This window comes from Amblyomma mixtum, chromosome 5, assembly GCF_055824585.1.
Source record: "Amblyomma mixtum isolate Tamu chromosome 5, ASM5582458v1, whole genome shotgun sequence".
NCBI lineage: Eukaryota > Metazoa > Arthropoda > Arachnida > Ixodida > Ixodidae > Amblyomma > Amblyomma mixtum.
The window spans coordinates 65,367,526-65,395,121 of NC_143016.1; the positions used below are offsets into that span (position 1 = coordinate 65,367,526).

At 46.4% G+C, this 27,596-nt stretch overlaps 2 protein-coding genes across 2 annotated transcripts; both read left to right on the forward strand.

Annotated features, from left to right (window-relative positions):
* Positions 1–2,066: 2,066 nt before the first annotated feature.
* LOC149342476 (sepiapterin reductase-like) lies at positions 2,067–5,552 on the forward strand. The gene is made up of 3 exons (XM_089542168.1): positions 2,067–2,622; positions 4,294–4,440; positions 5,273–5,552. Exons 1-3 carry the CDS (start codon positions 2,067–2,069, stop codon positions 5,395–5,397), a joined length of 828 nt encoding a protein of 275 aa, XP_089398294.1. The 3' UTR covers positions 5,398–5,552.
* A 6,876-nt stretch (positions 5,553–12,428) lies between these two features.
* On the forward strand, positions 12,429–20,107 carry LOC149342477 (sepiapterin reductase-like). The gene is made up of 3 exons (XM_089544872.1): positions 12,429–13,212; positions 14,789–14,935; positions 19,576–20,107. The coding sequence occupies exons 1-3, from the start codon at positions 12,657–12,659 to the stop codon at positions 19,698–19,700; spliced, it is 828 nt and encodes a 275-aa protein (XP_089400998.1). The 5' UTR covers positions 12,429–12,656; the 3' UTR covers positions 19,701–20,107.
* Positions 20,108–27,596: the final 7,489 nt, after the last annotated feature.

Consider the following 27,596-nt stretch of genomic DNA (forward strand, 5'->3'; position numbering starts at 1 on the left):
ACTGAAGCGCAGCGCTCTCTAAAACAAACACACAAAAAGGTTGGGTTGGAGCGCGCTGCGTCGAAGCAGACGACAGCCGCGCCCGGCGAAGCGATGATGACGAGTCACGTGAGAGCCGCGAGGGACGTTAGGTTATTTTGTTGATGTGATTGATCCAGATAGAAATAATTAACTCTAAGAGGTCATGGGCGGCTGTGTTGACATGGCAGAGCTTAGACTTCGTTGCAAAGTTTGTAATACAGTCGGGGTGACTTATAACGAACCTGGCGGTCACGCACACGTTCGTTGTATCCCAGGTTCGTAGTAAGTGGACTTCGCATATTGCAGCCAAAAATCCAGTCAGACACAAGGGGCGTTTATTTCTCCCTATGCGCGTCTGCTTTTTCAATATGGACCCTATCATGGCACTTTCCAAACTCACCACCGCGGTCATGCGTGTGTTCCTCGTCGAGACACTTGCTTAACAAGCTGCTTTGGGGATGCCGTATAATTAACCGCGATTGAAGCATTCACGGCAGCTCGTGGTAGGTCGGCCTCCTCTTCATCATCTTCGTGATATTCTTGGCACTCGAATAGTGCTTATATTTAGCGTAATGTAATGACGCCGTGACGTCGGAATTATCATTCGAGCAAACCAAGTCATCCTAAAAGACTTCATAACCTGCGAGCTTTTCAAGAATGACACGCTGCCTCAATTACAAGCACGTCAGAACTCGTGGGTGTTCGACCGCGTCCTCCGTCGTTCCCGGGTCCATAAATATGTACCTCACTGAAGCAATTCGGGATGCACTCCAGCTAACTCGATCCAAGCAGCCTTAATCATTTACACGGTGGGCGAACATATGAGATCCTAAGTGAAACGTCAGCATATGATCTCTTAGTTACTCTCAGTATGAGCTGTGACGTGCCGCCGATTGCACACCTAGAGCACGTAAATGATGTCCATGTCGAGTGGCTGGTCTTTCGTGTCGCATTCGGTGGCAGAACAGCTTGGTCACCGCAGTCATACAGGGTACACACAGTTGTCGAGCACGAGCAGGAACTTCCCTGTTTTTTTTTTTCTTTTCGCCATGTAGTGCGTGAAATGATCAAACCACTCGACAAACAGTCGTTCGTTCGTTCTAAACTAATTCCCAGTGGTACATTGCACGTATAAACAAAAATCACTCGTTATATAGGCCTTTGTTATACAGCGAATGGGAGCGTTGCTCGCAAAGAATCTCGGTTTGCGAGACTTGCAGATTGCAAAACGGCAGCCGTCGGTCGCTGCCGTCCGCCCTCATGCACAGAAGGACGATAACGCGAAGCTTGCTGTGCTCATTATCAGCGCAAGCGTCGCCTCCCAAATCGCACATTTTGACTGCCGCATGTGGTAAACAGTTTATTTTGCATTCTTCACGTTCCTCCTTTTGCGCCACGGGGACTGGCGGACGCTCTTCGTTAACTGCCGCTGCAGAAAGAGCGGTGTTTTCAACTGCGGGGCGGAGTTTGTGACACCACCTCGTTCGCTTTAACCGAGTTGTGCGGGCACGCCTGTTCGTTGTATACTGTATTTGTGTATTTTGATTGTAGCACCGGCCTCGGTGGTAATAAGTGAGCTTTCGTTATAACTGCGCCCTGTTGTAAGTGGGCTCAACTATACGCTAAAAAAAAAAAAAAAGCATTTTGCGGCAAAGTCGCAAGAACCAGATCTTATGGTTTTAAAGAAACACTGAAATGCCGTGAAAGTGCCGATAAATGCTAGGAAGCGCCATTCTATGACGGCTCTTGCCAGAGAGTTCCGACTTTGAGGAGCAGGACGACACGCCGAGGGGCTGCGTGAGAGGGGTCCCCCTGTGCGCAACAATAAAGGTTTTACGCTGCTGTGGAGTCATTCTGTGCCCACTGTCCTTGGTCATAAAAAGCGCAGTTCATGCTACAAGGTTCAAGGTCTTCAAAAACACATGATAAGCGATATAATAGAGACCTCTGCCTCCACTTGCAGGCTTTAGCGTCGTCGCGACGGTGGGAAGCTCTCTGCCGTGCCCCTGTTGCACCGAACTCCAGCAAAACTCTTTAAACTCCTGATGTCCAAATCAACAGGGGACACCAAAAGCCGTTGTGCAGGCGTCTTCTGGGGCAAGAAGTATTACGTGATAATAACTGGAGCAAGCGCTGGAATAGGCAGGGCGATAGCAGTAGCCTTCTCCAAGGTAGTCGCCGAAAACTCGGTGTTTGTAATTACGGGTCGCAGCTCTGAAAGGCTGGATGAAACCAAGCGCCTTGTTGGTGAAGTTGCTCCGGGCGTGCAAGTGATCTCAAAAACGACGGACCACTCGAAAGCGACTTTTGAAGACTACAGGAAGCTCATTTCGGACACTTGGGCCAAGATTTCGGGGGCCGATGGTGTCATATTGGTGCACAATGCAGCCACACTCGGTGACGTCCAGAAGTATGCAATCACCTACACTGACGTGAAGGAAATAGACGATTACTTTCATCTCAATGTGACTTCTGTTATGACGCTGACCTCCGCATTTCTTGAAAAGTTTCCTAGTAGTTCCACCGTACCTAGGGTCATTGTCAACATTACGTCAATGACAGCTGTTAAGGCGTGGGCTGGTCTAGGACTTTATTGCACAGGTAAGCAAACTTCTGTACATATCTCTTGCCCTATAGAGGTGCCTGAAGCTGCTATATATGTCGTTACAAATACTACTTGCTCGAAATTAAGGAAACTAAAATTAAGTGCTTAAGAAGGGTCCGCATGGAAGATGTCATATGGTTAATATTTACGCAGTAATAAGTTGTGTTAAACAACAGAGCAGATCGTTTTTTACTTGTTCGCTTTTGGAATCATGTAAACTTTGCTGCGGATTTTTTATATAATAACTCAACACTTCTTTTCATGCTGTGGTCGTTACAGTGCTGCCGTAAAAGGGATGATACGCGACGGACTCTGTCCTTGGGGCAGAAATTATGCCGATGTGAGGCGCCGGAGGCCTCCAAAGTCAAAATAATGCCGGGCGTCCTTGCCAGCAGCTGCTGCACATTGCAGTTGCCGCGGTGGGATCAAGTGCAGCCCTGCTGGGCCATCTGCTTTGCCGGTGCATACAGGGCATAAGGCTTGCGAAACAATTCTCCAGCCAATGCACGCAACTCATTCAGTTGACAAAATACTTTATTTTAGTATTTTACCAAGTAGCAAGACAGCTAACGTGGTGATGTAAAGCACAGTTCCTTGAACCTATTCTGTTTCCTGTTCTTCACTTAATCTGTGAACAAGCAAACACCGTGTGTGTTCGCATCTTTCACAACCAGGCTCACTTTTTTAATGGGATAGCATAAGAGTTATCACACCAAAACTCCGCCGGTGTCACGAAATGTGATTGGTCTAGGTGGTCACGTGACTTTATCATGTCATCACAACCAGCCTTGACTGGCCACCCTTATTGGTCGAGAGAGGTCACGTGACCTGGTGACGCCATCACAACCCCTATTAATAATACCGAGAGGCCAGTAAAACGTAAACTGTGATACATGCAAATGTCGGTGGCGGTGGTGGTGTAAATGTACCGACGGGATTAGTCTTACCGTGGCCTGTCGTCAATTGCTGTGCCTGAGTCACTGATATTGCCTCTCTACCACTGTTTCATAAGGCCTGTGTCCTCTAAAAACGTCAAGAGTGATCGTGACACTGATCGCCGCTCAATTCGGGAGCCCTCAGGGCACACGATACGAGAGACGTCGTCCAAGGGAACGTTCCGTCTCCTCAGGTTTTACATGAGTGCCTCACACTCGGCACACAAACGCGTGTACGCTAAAACGAAATGGTTCACATCGCCCACAACATCACAGTGTACGCACATAGGTGAGGTGGCATGGTGAATCTTAAGCATCCATACCGGTGTATAGGCAGAGTTCGTGCGTTGTCGATACAGGAGAGCATCTCTGTTGCGCGATAAGCCTCGCGTAACGCGAGGGTGGTGCAGAGGCGGCCGAAGTGCAGAAAAGTACTGCACCACTAACTGCATATAGCGAATTTCTCGTCCTTTGCGACAGCCACCGAAGATGAATAAGACCGGGCTTCATAGAAAGGTTTGCCATCACAGCATAGCGGATACCTCATACTGCAGCTCTAGACCGACTGTGGTGATTGACGGACCGACCACTGCTAAGAAGCTGACGCGAACACACAGAGAAGGTGCAACAGAAGTTGCGACAAATGTGAGATCTAATAGTATCGCATTCCACTCTTATGGCAACTTACGCGTTCTCATAGACTTTTGTTTTGTTTTGATTATGAATTTCCAGGGAAAGCTGCTCGACAGATGTACCTTAACGTCATCGCTGCAGAAGATCCATCGCTGACAGTTCTGCACTACTCACCTGGCCCCGTGGAAACAGCCATGCAACATGAGTTGCGGCGCGGCGTAGAGGAAGCTGCTGCATTGGGATACGGTAACACAGTTGTAGATGTAGGAGTCATGTGGCTCGGTGCCGCTTAGTCAGTACTTGGTGCACTGTAGCATTAGTGTTATCAGTTCAGCACAATGCCTCACTTTCGTAAGGAAACTTAAAGCTGCTTAAAAGTTGTGCTAAAGTAGATGGGAGTGTTTATTTTTTTGCTTGCAGTGTTGACCAATGGGAATTTAGTAGTAAAATTGCTTTACGGCTGAAAGATAAGCAGTTAGAAAGTAGAAGAAGAAAAAATTCGCCGGTGGGATCTAATCTCACGACCTCCTAATTTCACGTACGGTACTCTACCAACCTAGCTATATCGTGGCTGTCCAATATTCTTCAGCGTAAATCAGTTTTGCATTGTATGGAGTCGTAGCACAACTTAACATCTAACTGAAATCCTTACCCGCCGTGCTCAATTGGAGGGGAAGGGGGGGGGGGGGGGGCGACGACATCGATTAATATGCGAGGGTACATGAAATTAAAAGCAGAAAAATGAAAGCAATGACTGTGTTCCTTTATTGAATGGATAGCGCTAAGTTCTGAATACTGAGCCACACATGAAAGGAGCTACGAGTGACTATAGTGTGCTTCGTAAATAAACGTGCACAGTCTTAGCAGCCCAATTCTATTTAAAACACTTCTTTTTCGAGCATAACTCTTCATAGAAACTAAAGTAAACTGCTGTTTTTTCTCTGAAGTAATGAATGCACACAGCTTGCATCCGTAAGCAGTAGGCTCGATCTTGGGAGAACATTACTCAATATGGGATTTGCACGCAGTTAGCAGAGTTATACTCCTTTTTTTTTCTTATCTGATGCTCTGCTTTCAGATGCACGAGATTCAGGAATGCTTCTGACACCAGAGGCCACAGCTGTTCGACTAGTTCAGATTCTTGGGGCTCAGGAGTTCAGGTCTGGCGATCATGTCGACTACTATAACAGAAAGACCTGTTGAGGCAGTTTGTGTGGGTGGTACGGTTTTTTCTTGACTTTCTGCATTGCAGAGCATTTACCCAAGGCTAGTACGAACAGTTGCCAGCCGAATAAAATGTAGTTGGAGGATTTGACGCTGCCCTTTTTTTATTTATAGATGGATGATTTCATGAACCATGTATGCAGAGCTATGACTCATGTGGAAATTATGAGTGGAGATTTTTGAGCCATAATAGCATAACTGTACATGTGCGAATTAAAAATAAGCTTATATTATCGGAAACCTTTACACATTGTGCCTTCTCATCGCAGAAAAACTTGCAGTGGGGGGCTCCATTCCTATATTTTATTATTTTGGCAAACACTTTCTTGTTCATACATAAAGGAAGGTTTATTATTCTCGAGCAGGTTACATGCAACTACAGAACAAAGCATCGCAGCAAGGGAGCGTTCCGCACGCGTACGGCATTACTGAAGAGCTGTGTTTTTGTTGCGGAAGCAACACTACGCTAGTCGCCGAACCATATTGCGGAGCTCTGGAAAGGCCAAGCTGCGCAAGCTGCGGAAAGACCAAGCTGCGGAAAGCACAAAGGCAAGAATGCGGGAACTGTAATGTGATAATTGTGATAAAGGTGTGAATGCGAACAAAGAACAGTGACTGTGTGTGAAGAAAACTCACTGACGGGAGCCATTAATTTTATCGCTTGACAGCCTCAAAAGTTTAAGTGTCCCCATAATTTTTCTCTTTGAATTTCTAGCGCCATGAAAACCTTCGAAACAGAAAGTCATTTCGTTTATTTGGCAGGTATTTCAACGTTGCCATTTCCAACCGTTGGAACACTTGATGCGAAATTTTGTGGATTCCCGTGAAAATTTAATCGGGTGTGTTTTGCTCCGGAAAGCTAGCGAAGTGCCTTTCTTCGAGGCTTATATATACCATAATTTTGACCCGAATGTCGGGGGTGCTACATGGAGGTCCTCCAGCGGCAGATATACATAGACGAACGAAATGTATAAGATTGCCTGAAATGGCAGTGCTTGAACAGAGTTGCTTGAACCACAAAAGAAAGTGACGCATCTGTTTCACACAAAGCCAAGTACTTGAGACCTGCAGTTCACATCAGTTACCTTTCATTAGGTGCTCCCCTGATGGCATTTTTTCGTTTCTCACGCAAGTGCCTGGGGGTGTCAGAGGTGTTTTATAGTTCAAGTGCTGAATCAGCAGCAAAATTTTTAAAGATGTTATGAAGCGCTTGAACGGCAGTTGACAGAACTCACCATAACACCATCTAAAAGAGGCTGCTTTGTCAGTTATTTTTTTTTCTGCGTAAGTGTGCACTCTGATGACAGTGCAATCAATTATGCAGCGAAGAGGACAAGAAACGGGACATCAGGTACAGGAGGCCCCAGAGGATAGTGCTTGTGCCGGCTGGTTGGTTCATGCGTCTAAACTTTCATTTAACAGCGTGAAAATAGGACATTAAAAGCGACAAATGATAGCGCTGGTTGTCCACTGAGCGCTTTTTGAACACATGCAGTACTACTACATACAAGACTCAGCAAGCAACTTTAAGAAGGTTTGGGTTTCATGAAAGTAGCTGTGCTGTGCAAAAAGATATCGCCTACAATCGTGTGCCATAAAATACACGAAAAACTGATGCATGTGTCGGCTTTACTGAGCAGTTCGTGGGCCTCATCCAACCAAACTGCAGCCGCCGCGGTGGCTCAGTGGTTATGGCACTCGGATGCTGACCCGAAAGACGCGGGTTCGATCCCGGCCACGGCGGTCGGTTTTCGATAGAAGCAAAATTCTAGAGGCCCGTGTACTGTGCGATGTCAGTGCACGTTAAAGAACCCCAGGTGGTCGAATTTTCCGGAGCCCTTCACTACGACGTTCCTCGTAGACTTGAGTCGCTTTGGGACGTTAAACCCCCATAAACCATAAACCAACCAAACTCGACTTGAGAATTGTTGCGTGTTTCAGATACTGTTGTGAAGCTCCAAATCATTCTTTACAATTATTTTCCAGGTGTGAGAGAAAACTTGTACAATTTATTTCTTGAGAATGCTACTCAAGGAAAGACGAGTGTACCTATTTTCTATTGCGGATCCTTATATAGTATCACTTCCCACATATCGATACGTTACGACCTGATAGCAGCTGACAGGGTGATGTACGGATATATCTGCAACATCAGTAATTTATTTTCGTAATACCCTTTCCTTACTGCACCTGTTCGCTTTATTTTTATTTCAGGATATATCATAATGTGAAATAACCTACAACTAAACTCGATGCAAGACGGATTTAGAGGCGCATACAGGCCACTATGCTTAAAAATACCACATGTTTAAAAACTGGCCTCAACCATTATGTTTCAGTATAAACATGGGCATACATAAAATGGCAATATCAGTGTTTTCGCCACTTAGTCCAATGCCCCTTGTTTGATTCAAGGTCAAGCTAATTCCGTATATGGCGTGTGTACGCGCAAGTGCATTCTGCACAGTTAGTTCGGTAGTTGATGGGTTATGAAGCAGACCAAATATATTTTTTTTTTCCTTTTTCATTTTGTTTTCAGGATGCAACTTAACTGCGGCAAAACGTTTAGAGTCCCTCTTCCATGCTTTTGGCAAAGACTGTACGCACGCCAAATGTGCGTCGAACAAGCAGCGTATGTTCAGAGCAAATAAACGAAGCGGCTGGAAAGCAAGACATCCTATGTCCAAGCAATTTCGCATTAGTCCCCACAAGTGCCCAAGAGCAGCAGGCTCTTGGCTGGAATTCGACAAGCAAGATATCTGACGCAGGGCATTGAAGATTACTAATCTGTCGGCGCTCCACGCCTGCGTCAACGGTTGCTCCCTAAACAGGGTCACCTGTGAATTGCTAGTAGCACGAACGATAGGACTTTGTTCGTCAGCAGTGCTGGCTTGCAACTTGTGCTGATACTGCTACATTTTGCTGGTAAGCAGAAACATTTTTTATGCGCTTTCTGCGTGCGTTTTTGTATTTCGCACTGCTGTCGAACATTTCCTGGTCTTTTGGTGAAGTTTTGGTCCCGTGAACGCCAATTTGTAGCGCAGTTTCGAAGAACGACCACTCGAAGCGCACGAAACAATGGCAAAGAGGGGAAGCATGAAGGAACAGGTGGAGATAATGAGTTTAATGGTTACCTACAGACTTCTTATGAAAAAAAAAAGTCTTGTCTCAGTTCGACGTTAGCATTTATTTATTTATTTTTATTTATTTGTTCCTCAAATGCCCCTGAGTAGGGATTGTCATCATCATCATCATAATCATCAGCCTGACTACACCCACTGCAGGGCAAGGGCCTCTCCCATGTCTCTCCAATTAACCCTGTCCTTTGTCAGTTGCCACCACTGTATCCCCGCAAACTTCTTAATCTCATCCGCCCACCTAACTTTCTGCCGTCCCCTGCTACGTTTGCTTTCTCTTGGAATCCACTCCGTTACTCTTAAGGGCCAGCGGTTATCTTGCCTTCGCATTACGTGCCCTGCCCAAGCCCATTTCTTCCTCTTGATTTCAACTAAGATGTCATTAACCCGCGTTTGTTCCCTCACCCACTCCGCCCTCTTCCAATCTCTTAACGTTACACCTATCACTTTCCTTTCCATAGCTCGCTGCGTTGTTCTTAACTTAAGCTGAACCCTCTTTGTTAGCCTCCACGTTTCTGCCCTATAGGTGAGTACCGGTAGGATACAGCTGTATCCTACCGGTACTCTTCAGGGATATTGGTAAGCTATCATTCATGATCTGAGAGAACCTGCCATATGCGCTTCACCCCATTCCTATTCTTCTAGTTATTTCCCTCTCATGATCCGGATCTGCGGTCACTACCTGCCCTAAGTAGACACATTCTCTTACTACTTCCAGCACCTGGCTACCAATTGCAAACTGCTGTTCCCTTGCTAGGCTGTTGAACATTACTTTGGTTTTCTGCATGTTAATTCTACTGCGATGAAATAAATGAGAGAACTAGTGAAAGAAATCGAGACTTTGAATGAAAGCAACAAAACACCTAAATATGAAAACCACAAACTGGTCGAACGTGTTGAAAAACTTGAGCAATATTCCCGTGCGAACAATTTGGAAACCAAGGGTGTTCCATATGATCTGCAACTTATCGATATCGTTAAGCTGGCAAGGCGATTCGCGAACCGGTCTCCTTGGCTGACACTGACTCCTGTCATAGCATGTATAAATCGAGCAAGATGAACATCATTGTGAGCTTCGCGCGCCGTGAAAAAGAAACAGCGCATTAACAAAGGCTAAGAAAAACTGAACTCATGACTGCTGCTCTCTGATGCGAAACAGCTAGTGCAGTTTCGCATCCAACATCACTTTAGATGCTATTATGGTGCCTGAAACCTGGTACATTGTAGGTTCTGGTTCCTTTGATCACCCGAACTGTAAGCCTTTTGCTCTTTGTCGTCTGCGGAAAAGGGGCGGAGGTTTGCTGCTGATGATAAAACATTACTTCTTGGAATGCACGTTGTTGAAGAATCTTCTACCACCTTCAAATTATAACTGTCAGTTATACATGGTTGAAGATACCTCTGGAGTTTTCACCGTAAGTTATCGCCCATCACACGCAAATGTCACCACTTTTCTGCGCTTTTTGAACACCTTTTTGAACTTGCGTTTTTAGACATGTACTTATTTCTTGGAGGTGATGTTACCACTGCCATGCTTGTCGGTTCAAACAGTTCAACTGATCTATCTATCTTGATGCATATGGCTTTGCGAGTCTCACCACTGAGTCGACACGGCTAACATCATCTTCGCAAACTCTGGCATCAGTAGTACAGATAAACCTGCAACTTGTGACACCCTTGAGCATGACATTAGAGATTACTTTCCGATTTTTGCATTTATTCAAGACAAAACAAAGACAGATAATCTCTCCTGCTTTTCCAGAACATAACGTATGCTTCTTTGGATAGTTTTCTTGCTGATAATCAAGCCCACGACTTGATTCATGACCTTGAAAAAAAAAAATGATGTCAATTCCATTTATGACGCTTTCTTGTGAGATATTATGAACCTTTACTGAAAAAATTTTTCATATATGTCGCAGAAACAAATTCTTGGAAGTCATGAATAACAATGAACCTTCTAGCTCAAATAAATTATTAAAATAATCTTTACTGGGAATTCATTAAATGAAATGACGTGTAGAGATTTCAGGCTTAAATCAGACCGAAATTGTTTAAACTCTAAGCTTCCGAACACGAAACGCCAGTACTTAATCTTGCGTTTCAATGATGTATGCACAGTATCATATTTGAAATGAAGGCGTTTAAATATTCCGCTGCGGAGCAAAGGTGAGAGCAAACTTCCAACCTAGAGATTGGGTACACTTTACTTTGTGACTGGCAAAAAACTCCGATGTACTAGATAATTATTTTATTAGCGCTGTTACCACGAAAATTCTGCCAACAATAAATTCTGTCCCACTTCAGTCCCAATATGATATTTTTCGCTACAACTGAGGCTGAGGTCATATCGAATTTCCAGACGATGAAAAAGTCTAAATCATGGTACGTGAATGATATGCGGATTACGCCAACTAATGATGTCCTTGATCTGATTGCGCATGTTCTGGCAAAGTTTACAACCTATTTTTAGAGCAAAGTTGTTTTCCCAAGAAAATGCAGTCTGTGAAAGTGGTTATCCTGTATAAAGGGAATGACAAAGATGACATTAAGAACTTTAGTCCCGCCTTCATTATACCAGAATTTTCAAAAGGTTTGAAAAAAATAATGCACTCGCTCCTTCACAACTTTTTGTACAGATACGCACTTATCTCACCACCCCAGTATGTCTTTCTGAAAAGAAAAAAACACGAGATTAGCTTTATTAACCGAAGAACAGTTTATCATTGGTGCTTTTGGACTCAAATAAACTATTGGGCGAAAACATTGATTTTATAAAAGCATTTTACTAAGTCCATCGCCAAGCACTACTGTCCAAGAACGTGCGTTATGCACCATGTATATATGATGGCTAATGTATACTTAAAGGAAACACAAGAAATAGTTAAACCGGTTCTTACATAGCTAGCGAAAAGTAGGTTCCAACACGAGGAGAGAAAAATCCACACAAAGCTTGAAAGAACGAGCCTGAAGCCGCTCTCCGGCTTCATTGTGAAACTACTTATTCTCCGCGTTAAGAGCCGGCTTTGGTGCTTCTAGTTATGGCACATACTGCCTATAGAGAGGGTCAGGCATCTTCAAACACCCTTCACGTGGTTTTTATCCGGTACCCCCTTTCTCCTTGAGAGATTTGAAGCTTGATTTGATTTGACTGAAGCGATTGTTGTTTCGCATATCCGACGGCGGAGGTATTAAGCAATGACGCAGGGTCACGTGAGAGCAGCGAGGGATGTGAGATTGTTTTGTTGATGAGTTTCAACAGCAGGGTGTGCCGCTATTGAACCAAGCTGCTGCTGGTGATGAATATAATATTTATTTTATAAAACTATGGACTGCAAATCCAAAACAGCAATCCAAAGCCGAGGTATAGTATGGAGACAAAATATAAACGAGAAAAAAAGAGGAATAAAACTGTTTTCCTTCCCTAAGCCAGGCTGGCCATAGGCGGTTTATGGCTTCCGAGATGGCAAACTTCGAAGATGCGAAATAGGTACTTTTAAGTCTCAGAGGCTATGGGAGGCTGTTGGGTTGCGACTGAGAGAAGGATGAAAAGGAAAGTGCACGGGCCTGCCTACTGGCTCAAGCCGAGCCACCACCGCTGCCACACGCAGATAGAAGAGAGTTGAAAGATATGAGGAAAAATAAAAAGAGAAAAAGACGCACGTCGCAACAACCGCGTCCGCCGAAGCGGACGCTGGCTGAAAAAAAAAAAACAACAGATAAGCGGCCGAAGCCGCACTCGCTCTGTGTCGACATGACGGAGCTGAGGCTACGTTGCAATGTTTGTAACATGTTACAAGAAAAGATTTTGCGGCAGGGTCGCTGAAAAATAAAATTAGAACATATGGTTTAAAAGAAACGTTGAAATGCGGTGAAAGCGCCGGTAAATAACAGGAAGCGTGGCGCAGCTGTGAAGTATGTGTGTGGCCATTCGTTCAGTAGAGCTCGTGCGGTAGGGTTCAAGGTCTTTCAAAGCATGTGCTAAGTGCTGTGATTTAGAGCTCTTGCTTCACTTTCAGGCTTCAGCGTGGGCGCGATGGTAGTAAAACCCCTGCGATAGCCCTCTTGCATCGAGCTCCAGTGAAACGCTTTCAACTCCTGATGTCTGAATCAACGAGCGACATCAAGATCTCCCGTGCAGGCATCTTCTGGGGCAAAAAGTGTTATGTGATAATAACTGGAGCAAGCGCTGGAATAGGCAGGGCGATAGCAGTAGCCTTCTCCAAGGAAGTCGCCGAAAACTCGGTGTTTGTAATCACCGGTCGCAACTCTGAAAGGCTGGATGAAACCAAGCGCCTTGTTGGTGAAGTTGCTCCGGGCGTGCAAGTGATCTCAAAAACGACGGACCACTCGACGGCTACATTTGAAGACTACAGGAAGCTCATATCGGACACTTGGGCCAAGATTTCCGGGGCCGATGGTGTCATATTGGTACATAATGCAGCCACACTCGGCGATGTCCACAAGTATGCAGTCGCCTACACTGACGAGAAGGAAACAGACGATTACTTTCATCTCAACGTGACTTCTGTTATGACGCTGACCTCGGCCTTCCTGGAAAAGTTTCCTAGTATTTCCAACGTTCTTCGGGTAATTATCAACGTTTCGTCAATGGCGGCTGTCAATGCGTGGGCTGGTCTTGGCCTTTATTGCACAGGTAAGCGAAATTATGCAGCACATGCCGTATGGGACAGTTAAGTTGCTATATATGATGCTACAAATACTATTTGCTAGAAATTCAGTAAATTATCATGAAATCTTTGAGAAGGATTCATGCTAAAAAGTGGTCATGTTTTGTGTTTACGCTGTCAGATACGTGTTGTGTTAGCCAAAAAAAAAAGGAATTTTAATGAGGGAAAGGTGGAGAGGTCGGCCGGTGGTAACATGGCCCTGGCCTGCTACTCCACACAGGGGAAAGGGAAGAGGAGGAAAAGGAAAGTGCGAATGAAGGCTGATGATGGCATAATACAGTGAGTTTCTCGGGTGATGTCTACACACACACACACACACACCACACTGGCTGGCACTCGCATCGCGGTGAGTAGACGCACATAAAACTCATAAAACTGGTGTCAGCAATACAAACACCGACACATGTCATTAACCATGTAGGTTGTGCACAGGCGGTCACAGACGAGTATCCAGGCCTGTTTCACACAAAAAGTTGATCAGGGCCTTTGTCACACGGCACCAATCAGAACGTCTCGTCCTGGCGCCCAGAAGAGCTTCCTCAGAGATAGGGCGAGAGTCCAGTCGTTTCACGGTCGCCTCCAATGTTGTTCTTTCAGCAGTATAGTTCGGGCACTCGCAAAGAAGGTGTCCAATAGTCTCTGGAGTGTGGCACTGTGCGCAATTTGGGTTACTTTCGATGCCGATCTTGTGAAGATAGTGTTTGGTGTAGGCAACGCCAAGCCGTAGCCGGTGGAGTAAAGTCCCATGACGTCGCACCACCATAGATGGCAAATGTAATCGTGAGCCAGCGTCAAGCTTACAGACGCGGTCCTGTTGATGACTCGAATCATGCCAGTGCGACTGCATTGCCGCAAGAGAGGACACTACTCAATGCCTATTCGCTGTTGTAATTGTGCAAGCTTTGTCACTGCTTTTTAGTGTAATAACTGAGCACTTTCTGATGTTAAAACCATTAGCATTCAAACATAAAAGGCAAGGCGTGATGTGATGCACCATGTATTACATGCTGATCTGTGCACAACGAAAGCCCTCTTCCGCGGTGGCAAGTCCTTATTTTGTGGCAAATCATGTGCAGCGCCGGAGAGTTGTAAAGCGAGTATAATGCCGGGCTTACTTGTATGCAGCTGCTGTGCGTTGCAGTTGTGACGGACGGATGATGTGGAACCCTAACGAGACACCTGCTCAGCAGGTGCGTGGCGGGCATAAGTTTTGCGATACAAGCATCCAGCACAGCATGCAACTCTAGGTTTGAAAAGGTCTGCTCTGCCACAGCATATGGGCTGTTGCCGCACTGAAAAGCTGAGTTTAAGAGCCTTGCAAAATATATTTGTCGTTATGCAGCTGTTAACTGGCAGCCATTCAGTTTTCTTACTATTTTGCCATATACTGAGGCAGCTAATGTGGTTGTGTGATATAAATTCACAATTTATTCAACCTACTTTGTTTCCTGCACTTCCATTGTCTAAGAAACAAGGCGCAGCGTGTGCTCACACTTTTTGTAACCAAAGGCTCACTTTTTTGTTTTGGTTCTCAATTTCCAGGTAAAGCTGCTCGACAGATGTACCTTAACGTCGTCGCTGCAGAAGATCCATCGCTGACTGTCCTACACTACTCACCTGGCCCCGTGGATACAGCCATGCAATATGAGTTGCGCCGTGGAGTGGAGGAAGCTGCTGCATTGGGAAACGGTAACACAGTTTCAGATGTATGTATAGAGCTAAATTCTTAATACTGAGCTCCACAATACTGACACTGTCAATGACAGTGTACTTTTTAAATCAAAAGACTATCTTAACAGCTCAATTTTTATTTCAAGCGCTTCCTTTGAGAGCAAGATAGAGTCTCCATAGAAACTAAATGAAACTATTTTTTCTAGTAAGTTTGTTCTTCGCAGTAATGAATTCACGTAGTGTTATAGCGGGACAATCTTTAGGGCCAAGCAACCCTGAGCTACCATGTGTCACGTGTTGGCGGCTTCCCCGCCAGCCTGTACCCTGCTACCAGCAATAAAGGACGTAACATATAATTGGCGACGAGGTAAAAATGGCAACTGCGCTGGGCACGATTGGGGAATTCGTTCCAACAGAGGCGACGTCTTGGCCCTTGTATTTGGAGCGCCTCGAATTTTTCTTTCAAGCAAACGACATCGACGGTAACGAGAAGAAGCGAGCAACGCTCTGCAGCGTTTGCGGCCCAGCAACGTATGCCATCGTTCGCTCCCTTTGTTCTCCGGATGCGCCGTCGGCCGTGGCCTACGATGAGATCGTCAGGCGTCTCTCAAACCACTTCTCGCCGCGACCGTCGGTGACAGTACAGCGTTTCAAGTTTGGCACACGTCAACAGCAGCCCGGTGAGTCAATTGCCGACTACATCGCAGAATTGCGACGTCTCTCGGAACACTGCGATTTCGGTGCGTCGCTCGATGACATGTTGCGCGACCGGCTAGTGTGCGGGGTGCGAAGCGAGACCCTTCAGCGTCGGTTGCTGGCGGAGCCGGAGCTTACGTTTGCTACAGCTCGGGAGAAAGCCATTGCAATGGAATCTGCGCAGCGACAGACCGAGCAAATTCGCGGCAGTGCCGCATCGTGTGAAGTTGGCAGCGTGAGCGGGCAGCGTTTCGACCCGTGTGTTGCGAAGGTCTCTGCGCCAGTGACAGCCAAGGAGGGTACCCATAAGCAGGCTGGTTCGCCTGGGAGCACAAGCGTATGTTTCCGCTGCAAGGGTGCGCATTCGCCAAGCAGTTGCCCATTCATGAATATGCAGTGCCACTTCTGCAAGCAACGAGGGCACATAGTGAGAGCATGCAGGAGGAAGGCGGCAGCTCGCGCTTCGGCTGAACCCAACTCTCAGAACAAAAAACGGGCCAGTGGAGGCCGTCACAAGAATGCTGCGTCGGACGTTTACGACGTGTTCGTGCTGTCTGGTGAAGAGCCAGCCGTGAGAGTGGAAGTGCGCGTCAACGGAAGTCCCCTAGAGATGGAGGTGGACTCTGGTGCAGTGTGTTCAGTCATCAACGACCGGACTATGCAGAAGCTGCGAATATCGAAAAGGGCGTTGCGCCCAAGTACTCTTCATCTCCGAGCTTACAATAACAAGGAACTACGAGTGTTGGGTGAACTGACCGTGAAGGTGGAATTCAAGGGGCAGGAACATCGCCTGCGATTGGTGGTGGTTAAGGGTGCTAGTATCGGACTTCTCGGTCGGGACTGGTTCAAGTCTTTGGGAATAAGTCTGAGTGGTGTTCACAGTGTGTACGAGCTGAGTCGAACTGGCAGTAGGGGAACAACAGCCTTGCTCAAGAAGTATTCTTCAGTCTTTGAGCCTGGACTTGGGACAAGTAAAGGGCCTCCTGTACGCATAGAGGTGAACCCGGCAGCTCCGCCGCGATTTCTGAAGCCACGACAAGTACCGTTTGCATTGAGACCGAAGGTGGACGAAGCACTGGACAAGTTGGTGAGCCAAGGCATTTTCCAGCCTGTGCGGCACTCGAAGTGGGCAACACCTGTCGTTCCAGTTGTCAAAAAAGATGGATCGATAAGGATCTGTGGGGACTACAAGAGCACAGTCAATCGTGTAGTGCAGTGGGAAACGTATCCCCTGCCGACACCGGAGCAGCTGTTTGCCAGGCTGGCAGGTTGCTCGAAGTTTTCAAGGCTAGACCTCGGACAGGCGTATCAACAGAAGACTGTTGATGAAGAAACAGCTGACTTGTTGACGGTTACAACACATCGGGGACTGTTCCGCGTAACCCGTCTTCAATTTGGCGTGGCAGTGGCAGTGGCTATCTTTCAGAGGTACATGGAAGAACTGTTGCATGGAATTGATGGTGTTCTTGTGTTCTTGGATGACATCTTGATCGGTGGAAAGGATGAGGTGCAGCACAATGCTCGTTTACAAGAAGTGCTCAAAAGAATTCATGAAGACGGTCTGCGACTAAAGTTTGACAAATGTCAATTTGGTGTTGAGGAAGTGTGTTACTTGGGATTCCGTGTGAACTCTGCAGGTGTGCAGCCGACAGAAGACAAGGTGCGTGCTATTCACAAGGCCCCAGAGCCGACATGCAAAAAGGAACTTCAAGCCTTTTTAGGAGCTCTGAACTTTTACAACAAGTTTCTTAAAGGAGCAGCTCATGCCTTGGAGCCACTGTACCGGCTGTTGGACAAGGGTCGCGAGTGGCGTTGGATGGAAGCTGAGGCAGAAGCATTTCGCCAGGCGAAAGATCTGCTGCAGTCATCACATGTTCTGGTGCACTATGATGTCAACAAACCCCTAGTGCTGGCCTGTGACGCATCCCCGTACGGACTGGGTGCTGTGTTGAGTCATGTGTGCGAAGATGGCAGCGAGAGACCGGTTGCATATGCGTCGAGAACTATGAGTGCGGCAGAACGGAATTATGCCCAGACAGACCGAGAAGCGCTCGCCATCGGCTTTGGCATAAAGAAGTATCATCAGTTTCTATATGGGAGACATTTCAAAATTGTGACAGACCACAAACCCCTCTTAGGACTGTTGCACCATGCCAAGCCCATTCCCCAGGTGCTATCACCACGGATGCTGCGTTGGACCCTCATGTTATCGGCTTATGACTATGAAATTGAGTATCGACCAGCGGAGAAGCTTTCCAATGCTGATGCATTCAGTCGTTTACCACTGAGAGCCAGTAGGGCAGAGGAAGAGGAGCAGCGTCTTTGGGAAGTAGGGATGCTGGAAATGGCGCCGGAAGTAGCATGGAACTCTAGGAAGGTGGCAAGATTCACGTCAAGGGATAAGCTGTTGGCTAGAGTCTGCAATTGGGTGCAGCATGGGTGGCCAGAGGGTAAGCTGCCAGAAGAGTTTGCAGCGTTTGTGAGCCGCAAGCATGAACTGTCGGTGTACCAAGGTTGTTTGCTGTGGGGCAGTCGTGTGGTCATTCCAGAGCCAGCTCGACCGTATGTCATGGACATTCTTCACACAGCTCATCCAGGAATTGTCAAGATGAAGGGGCTTGCCAGAGGAGCCGTGTGGTGGCCAGGAATCGACAGAGATGTTGAGCAGAAGGTGAGAGACTGTGCACGTTGTCAGGAATCCAGGTCTGCGCCAGCAGCTGCAAAGATTCACCCTTGGGAATTCACCAAGCGTCCTTGGACAAGACTACACATCGATTTTGCTGGGCCCTTCCAAGGCAAAGTTTTCCTCATTGTGGTGGACTCTCACTCAAAGTGGTTGGAAGTGTGCCGGATGAATTCCATGTCGACAGCTACAGTTTGTGCGAAGCTTCGTTTCCTTTTTGCTACCCATGGCATTCCAGAAACTGTTGTTTCTGATAATGGCACTGCCTTTTGTTCGGAGGAGTTCAGAGACTTCATGTGCCGGAATCAAATCCGACATGTGACCGTTGCCCCATATCACCCTTCTTCGAATGGTCAAGCAGAACGCATGGTGCGCGAAACCAAGGGAGTACTCAAGCGAATGGTTGGAGGCGATATCGACACACGTCTGGCTAGGTTTTTAATGACCCAGCATATCCTGCCTCATGCTACAACAGGCAAGAGCCCGGCCGAATTGCTAATGGGCAGGAAACTTTCAACTGTGTTAGAGCGTCTGCATCCTGACCTGCAGTCCAGTGTGCAGCAGAAACAAGAGCAGGTGATGCAGCGCCGTAGCCAGGCAGTGCGACTGTTTGATGTGGGGGATCGAGTGTTTGTGCGCAACTATCTCTATGGGCCCAAGTGGTTGCCGGGCATTGTGGATGCTGTCACAGGACCAGTGTCGTACTTGGTCGTCACCAAGGACGGTCGTCGATGGAGACGTCATGTTGACCAACTCAGAAGTCGTTCTGCCAGCTACGCATTGGACAGTTTCGCTTCTGGGATGTGTGAAGAGGAGGAACCGCTGGTTGCTTCCCCGGCAGAGTGTTCCGGGCTTGGCATTCCTTCAAGCCTAGAGGACCCTGGAAGACGGGACCAAGGAGAAAGACTGGAGGAGGCTGCAGCGCCCAGTACCGAATCTGCTTCCTGTGGTGAGGACCGTGAAGCGAGTGCTTCCCTTCAAGTCCAGCGACCACAGCGCCAACGCAGCCGCCCTGCGTATCTGAAGGACTTCGTGACGTAGGGGGGAGGAGTGTTATAGCGGGACAATCTTTAGGGCCAAGCAACCCTGAGCTACCATGTGTCACGTGTTGGCGGCTTCCCCGCCAGCCTGTACCCTGCTACCAGCAATAAAGGACGTAACACGTAGCCTGCATCATTAAATTGTAGACGTCTGTTTTGGGAGATAACACAATTCAATGTGTGATTTGCGCGTGATGAATAAAATTATACTCCTTTTTTTTGTGATGACTTGCTTTCAGATGCACGAGATTCGGGAATGCTTCTGACGCCAAAGGCCACAGCTCTTCGACTGGTTCAGGTTCTTGATGCTCACGAGTTCAAGTCTGGTGATCATGTCGACTATTACAACCGAAAGACCTGTTGAAACAGTTAGTTGGAGTGGCTTTGTTTTTCTTGACCTGCAGCTTTGTCATGCATTTTGTTCAAGGCTAGTAGAAGTACTTGTCGTCCAAATGAAATATGTGAGGATGCTCTGGCACTGCTACTTTTTTTTAGTTACACGTCTATAAGTTCTTGTACCATGTAAACAGAGCTATGAAAATGTGGCAATTATGAGTTGAGATCCTTGAGGTATAGTATGATGGCACTGCTCCGGTATTAAAATTACATAGCACGCTTCGGCCAACAAACTGAGGTCAAGTCTTATACAACAGAAATTAGGGAGCACTTTGTGATATGTTAGCACATGGCACTGGTGCGCTTTCAAATGAACCCAAAAGACCATCATATCGCCCCTACTGGAAGCATTAAAAATTATGAAACGCCATAGCATTCTCCCTAATATTTTGGCCACACCTGTACATGTGTGAATGAAAGAGAACCTTAAATAATTGGCAACTTTTAAATAATGTGCGTTCTCTTTACAAAAAACCTGCAGTGGCCAGTTTTATTCCTCTCTTCTGTCATTTTGGCAAGCACTTTCTTATTAACTGCTATGATGTATCAGCATGGTTTGCGTTTTTATGTCGTTTTTTCGCACTAAAAGGACGTGCATCTTGCTTAATGTACAAATTCACGAACAGATCTTAAGGTAGCTACTCTGATTTTATTTATGTTTGGTGTGAATATTGGTGCTTTGGTTTTGACGTGCCTATGTCATAGGGCATTGCTTTTTGTCTGTGTGTGCTGACGTTACCAATAAACATATTCTACGGTGCAACAATGCAGCCTGCAGAGCTTCAAATATCATATACAGTGCTTGGTGGAAGTAAATACTGTGTTAGTGTTTATTCCGCTTCGCGTTCGTCTTTGAGCACCGTTTCTACCATGAATCCTCAATAACTTACCCACCTTGCCGTCCTTGCAAACTACCGTCTCAAACATCTTGAATTTGAAATCTGACAGTCATTACTCGCTGTCGGCAGATCTCTGTGGTGACCCATAACATATGGAGCTAAAATTTAGAACCGAATACCAAATTTTCCGCTTGCAGGATGTTTTGCAGGGTATATATGAGGGGGGAGGCGGTACAACTAAAAATACATGTTTGTAGCCTTGTGTTTATGCTTTCTTTTTAGTCATTTTTCTTACTGATTTTTTGTGAAAAAATAAACATGCAAGCAAACATGAAAAACATTTCAGAAACTAAGATTTGTTGCACATAATTGTTGGGTAACTGCTGGAGAACAGAGATACGCTGCTCAGTGGGGCGTAAATTTGATTACAGAATGCACTTTTGCGTATTGCAGAATACACAAAGAAAAAAAATGGTACATGTGTGTGGAAAAGGTGGCACTGCACTTGAAAAATGAAATAATAAGTTTGCAGTGAACGAACTCTTGTAGTCCTCGATCCATTGTCTGTTATCATTGTTTTGAAAACGATTGTTATATTTTTGCATGACAGTGATCCCTTCGCCATATATACATCAAGACCGCTTCAAGCGACATTCGCCCATGTGTGACGGCTGAGAAGGATCATTTGACAATGACGATGCGCACAGGGCTACTTGTAGAAATTTAGTATCGACTTAAGGGACGACCTCACACTGAAAATGATTTCAGGACTATTTTAGAGCGCAGCTCTTTGGCGTCCGTTCCTGGGTTTCGCGTCGTCGTCGGCGTTGTCGTCGGCCTCGTAACCAGCTCCGCCCCCCTTTCATCCCCCCAGCGCTAGCAGCGACCGACTAATACCGCTGGATGCCGCTGACGCCGCTAGAGAGTCAAGATAACGTGACTGCATAGAACACCGTCGCCGCCATGCAGAAAGAGGAGGAAAGGGTCCCCCCCCCCCCCCCCCCCCCCCCGTTCTTGTGTGGCGGATAGGGTGCTCTTCAGTTGCCGACGCGCCGGTTATTTCACGTAGGCCCCGGCACGTCGACGAATACGTGACCACCTTCCCACGGCTAGACCTGGTTCTTAGCGCTGCGGAAGCGAGGGTATCATATTGTTTGTGTCGGCATCGGCGGCGTTGTCCCTGAAACCAACTCCGCAGCTGGGGTTGACTCACTATCGAAAAGGTGAAACAGCTTATTTGCTGCGCTCAAATTTCGCATTAGGAAGTAACGTAATCGTCGGTAATTTTTTTTTGAAGGACAGACACATAGCATTCATGGTGGGATGGGCGCCGGCTTTAACAATGTCATTTAAAGGGCACGCCTTACAGAGATTATTATCATTTCGCGTAGCCTATCACGCTGCCGTTGCGCATGCGCAGATAATCTCGTGGGGGCAGGCGCGCTCTTAGCTGCTGTGCACATGGAAGCATCTAGCGTCCTCAGATCGACCTGCGCGCGGTAAACGCGGTAACGGTGGCGGCACGCGCTGTGCTGAAAGTCTCTATTCTTGCACTAGAAATGAATGGGCTTGACGTGGTAGCCGCCTTCAGCACCTGCTTGTGAGCTGTAGTCCCTAACCCCCGGTACGATGACTCGCCACCAGGGGACGAACTGCAAAGCATGATCAACGACTTAAACAGACAAAGCAGAGCGGTAGGTCTAAAAATTAATATGCAGAAAACAAAAGTAGCGTTTAACAGTCTCGGAAGGGAATAGAAATTTACGATAGGTAGCCGGGCGCTGGAAGTGGTAAGGGAATACATTACACAGGGGTGTGGTGACCGCAGATCTGGACTAAGAGACGTAAATACCTAAAAGATGAATGGGGTGTAACGCTTTCAGCAGGTACTCAGAGATCATAAATGTCAATTTAATAGCATTCCTTAATCTCTGTACCTTAGCGATAATCCCCTATGGGGCAGAAACGTGGAGGCTAACGAAAAGGGTTAAACCTTAAATATAGGAAAATGCAACGAACTATGGAAATAAAAATTATCGGTGCAACGTTAAGATACGGGAAGAAAGAAAAGCTGATAAGGGAGCAAACGCAGGTTAATGACAACCTAGCCGAAATTCGGAGGAATATATGGGCTTGAGCAGGCCATGTAATTCGAAGGCAAGACAACGATGATCGTTAATGGTAACGGAGTGGATTCAAAGAGAAAGCAAGCGCAGCAGGGGGCGGCAGAAAGTTATAGGTAGGTCGATGAAATTAGGAAGTTTGCGGGGATAAGGCATGCCGCAGCTGACTAAGGAGCGGGTTAACTGGAGAGATATGGGTGCGGCCTTGATCCCGCAGTGAACGCAGTCAGGCCGACGATGACGATGAGACTTGCCGAATTTTAATTACCTCTGTCTTATTATTATACATGTTTCAATCCCCCTGAAACTTGAAAAGCTGTTTCCCCGCATAATGGCTGCGAAAGAGAAAAATGTTGTATGCGGGAAGCACGATGCGAAACCGCATGTGAAGTGTACCAGCGGCGTTGCGTGCGAACTGCCTCCATCGTGTGGCAAGGTTTACATTGGATAAACGAGGAAATGTGTTACCGGCAGGGAACGGGAGCATGAGCTGCCAATACTGAACGATGCAAACTGACATGTGCCGAAACATTGCAAAAGTTGCGAACCAAAGTCGACCAATACAAAGATCTTAGGCAAAAGTTGTGGCACTGTGGCACGTGAACTACTGGAAGCGTTTTTTTCCGGAAAGATTTGACGATAATGCGAAATTTGAGGGCAGCTCTTCACACCACCGCTGCCACCGCTGGCAGGCAGCGTGCTACACTGCTAGCCCCCCTTCGGGATTTTCCCGTGGCATCCACCTTCCGATTGTCCAATCCTCCGCTCTCGTCGTGCCAGGTGGCGTTTCGCTCTGCTACCACCTGCCATGACGCCACCTGTCAGGTGGCGTGTTACGCCGACGAAGACTCCGACGCGGAACGCAGGAACAGGCGCATGATCAGTGCATCAAAGTGAAAAGGCTGATCAGTGTATCAGCAACACGTCAGTGTGCTTGAAACGAAAAAAAAAAATTCTTTGCGACACGTGTGTAAGGTTATCAACATTTTGATATGACGACTGATTTTATGAGTGTAGAAATGCAGGCATGTTTTTTTTTCTCTGAACAAACAGTTGTGAGTATGAGCCTGTTCTGTCCCCTTTATGTGTTGCGCTAAAAAGTATTCCGCCTCGAAAACATGAACCAACTAGCCCTGAAACAAACGCGGCTGAAATACAGTAATTCTAGTGCGGAATATATAGGGAGCCCTATTTGAAGGTGGGGTCAGTTACACCCAGCAAGTTCTTCAACAGTATCGTGCGCGACAGTCGACCCGGCGGCATATCAGCGTCTTATCACGGCGCAGAGCGGCGAAAAGAGAGAGAAGGAGTGCTTATGAAACATATGAGCTTATTCTCGCTTGTTTCGCCGCACTGCGTCGCCATAAGGAGCTGAGAAGCCGGCGGGTTGATGGTCGCGCGCGGTACTGTTAAAGAGTTGGCCGGGTGTTGTTGTCCCCGACAGTACCTGTTTATATGAGTGCTGCAAGCGGGAAAACTATGCATTAGAAAGTCCACCGTATGTTATGGTATTTAGAAGGTGTGGGCGCAAAGCACGTCACCAATTAAAAAATATATAGTGTAACGGAAGATAGGGTGACAGGTCCCTAACCAGCAGAATACGGCAGCCAGCCAGCCAGCGCGAGACACTTCAACGTCTTCAAAGTCTTCAACTTCAACGTCTTCGAGGACACTTCAGCGCCACCTGAGAACACCAGGTGGCAATAGTAATACCAGTGGTGGCAAACTTCAGAAAACAGGTGAATGATGTCGACTTTTTAAATATAATTAGATACAACTCAAGAACTAAGCGGAAAATCTCCATTCGCAACCAGGAAACTAGCTGTAACTAGTTCAGAAGTTAACTAATAGCAGTTAGTTAATCAACTTACTAAATAACATGAATAACCTATTTACGGAGCTCTCCACTACGGCGTCTCTCATAGCCTTAGTCGCTTTGGGACGTTAAACCCCATAAACCAAACCAAACCACCTGTTTTCTCGTGTGCACCAACACTCATATCTCAGTAAGTGCATTTTCACTTCCGCTGAAACAGTCGGTACAAAGCGGCAGAAAATTATCAATTCAATTTCAATTCAATTTATTCTCCAGTTATACACTGGAACGTTCTCCGGGCTAAAAGGACCGACTGGGCCTTGACTGAGTCCCGGAGACGTTTACAGAGCAGCGACAGGCAGTACATACGGAGAAATACTATACAATACAAAAGTTAAACAGAGTTTACACATATAAAAAGTACATACATATATACAAAGCACACAAAAGAGGACACTTATACAGAGTTATATAACTACAAAATGCGAGGAAGAAGGCAATTACAATTTACTAAAGTATTCGTGTAGTTTTTTACGCGCAAAGTTATTCATATCTTTATGGCGATTTAATATAACAGGTAGATTGTGCTTTATGGACTGCAATTTATAATTGGTGCGAAAATGAGGAACGAGCCAAGGGTCGGTGTTACGGGTAGCAACATTGTGTTCGTGGCGTGTCAATGAAGATACACGTTTAAAAAAAGATTGGAACTCTTTTGTGGAAAAGAGAAATGACTTCAAGATGCGATACTCATAAAAGTGATGAATTCGGATAATATTGTAGTCAGCAAAACTATCGGCGGTGGTCAAGCCATCTTTTCTTCCATGGAAGTGCGGCAGACAGTCTTCCAGTTCGCTTCCGACGTCAATGGCAGTCTCTTCGCCTTTGCGTAAACTCGCAACTCTTAAATATGATGCCTGCATTTCCTCTCAAAACGACCGGATGTACCTTCATGTATGGAGGAACCCTTAAGGTTATAGAGACACTTGATGTCGTGTTGGGTGGAACCGGTGCTACAGCGCGGCTATGCATAGCTACAGCCCTGCGGAAGAAAAAGAGGAACAACAAAAAAAAAAGAGAGGAGAAAGACGAGGATTAGTGTCACTGAGCCTGAAGGCATTATCATCATCATCATCATCACTAGTGGGGTCGTAGGTACGTGCCACCGTTTCAGAGGCAACAACATTAGTGGGGTGGCTGCGGCCTGGATGCTAGGCGTTGGTGGAATCTGCAGAAACTATTGGCGTGAAATGTACAGTGTGGCTGGCTGCGTCGAAAATCTCCGACCTTCTCTTCGACCATAGGTCACGAAAGGGTGCTTTATAGCATGATGGTTTGACAAAAAACATATTGTCGCAGATGCACCGTCCCGTCCATCACATGTTTTCTGTTGCCGGATACAATTTAAGTCTGCAGTGCAGCTCCGCCCACATTCAATACAACCCCGCAGAATTCTTCCCCGACCAAAATATAGTCCGTTGTTAAAACTTTTCTTATTACCTGAACAAGAAGCTAACCGCCCAATAAAATTATAAGCTCAAGAATTTCGATGCCTCCGGCTTGCTTAACTTAGTCAGACGGTAAAAAGCTGATTTCGTTTACTGTGATGATCGGTCAGCGGCGTAATACAGGACGCCGCGGACCGTGGAGCATAGTTACCAACTGCTGTTTTCTTAAGCTGTATTCCTATAGCAAGAATATGCTATGACTACAGTAATCAGAGACCAAAGTTTCTATACTGTATGGTCTTTGATGTATTCTTTTTTTTTCTTTGAAATGGGCCCGTGCAGTAATGTGCACTCCAAAGTGCTGAAACCCTATGATTTTCGCTGGCCCGAATCGACTGGAAGAAGTGGCAGCTAACTAAATGCTGCTGCCATTCTGATCACGGACGGGGCGGTGTTCTATGCGAGAATCAGTAAAATAAGCCTTTGAAACCGTTAACATTTGCTGCTCATCAGTGCTACTATGGATTTTTTTAATGCCTGGCCTCCCTTGGCGCTTGCCCCGAAGGATAGGAGAATCGGAATAGATAGAGGAAACCCAAGCCGAGCGAGGGGGATGTCCAAGTAAATTCTACGGAGAGCAGCGAGCCGCCGGCAGGAGAGGAAAAAATGTTCTACAGACTCAATTTCGCCACAAGACTCACAAAGGTTGAATGTCGAAAACCCCAATCGGCATAAATAAAGATTTAGCCGCGGTATCCTGCAGCGCAAAAGGGTCATGGACACCTCACATTGCCTCGAACTGCACATCCGGACACTCCAAGGAAATGCCAGGTGTCGAAAATCCGCTGCAGCAAGGAGAGGCTCATGGCTCAAGGTGTGGAGACGCTGGAATCGCTGAGAGCGTGCTAGAGTCAGGTAAACAGTATTTGGATCGAAAGGGACAATAGATCCATCAAGGGTAGACTTTGCTAAAAAATCAGCCCTCTCATTAGAAACATTGCCACAGTGCCCAGGGACCCAGTGAAAGCTTACTTCTGTAACATGTGGAGGAATAAAAAATTGAAGGGAACGGCTCATAGGAGTTTCCCTCGAGTTTTCGAGCGCTGTCAAAACAGAAAGGTTGTCTGAGAGTATAATAACCTGAGTGATACTGCAGGGAATCCTTATTAAGGCCAACTCAATGGCCAGAAACTCAGCTACAAAAATAAGGGTATAGTCAGGGGCCCGAAATGAGTAGCTCCAATCAAGAGCCCTTGAGTAAATGCCAATAGCTGCCTTTTCATTTTGCTGGTAGGCATCTGTATAAACGGCAATATGGTTAGGAAAATTGTCTAGGTACTCCTCTATGAGCCCATTTAAAATAGTGGCGGGCAGGTTCTTAGCATTCCTTGGGAGAGTGTTGTCAAAGAAGACTGCCGTATCAGTCCTCCTGTGGTTGACTAGTACTAAAGATCTCATTGATACAGAAATATTTGACAGCAGGAAATTAATGAACACCATGTGAGGGAGCTTATACCGAGGCCAGGGAGTACCAAAGAAGGGAGTTGGGTTCGTTGTAAATATAGGGTTAGCCAATCCAGGAACAGGCTCCAAAGATCTTAAAAATGTCCGCACAGTGATAAGCTCAAACTGGGAATT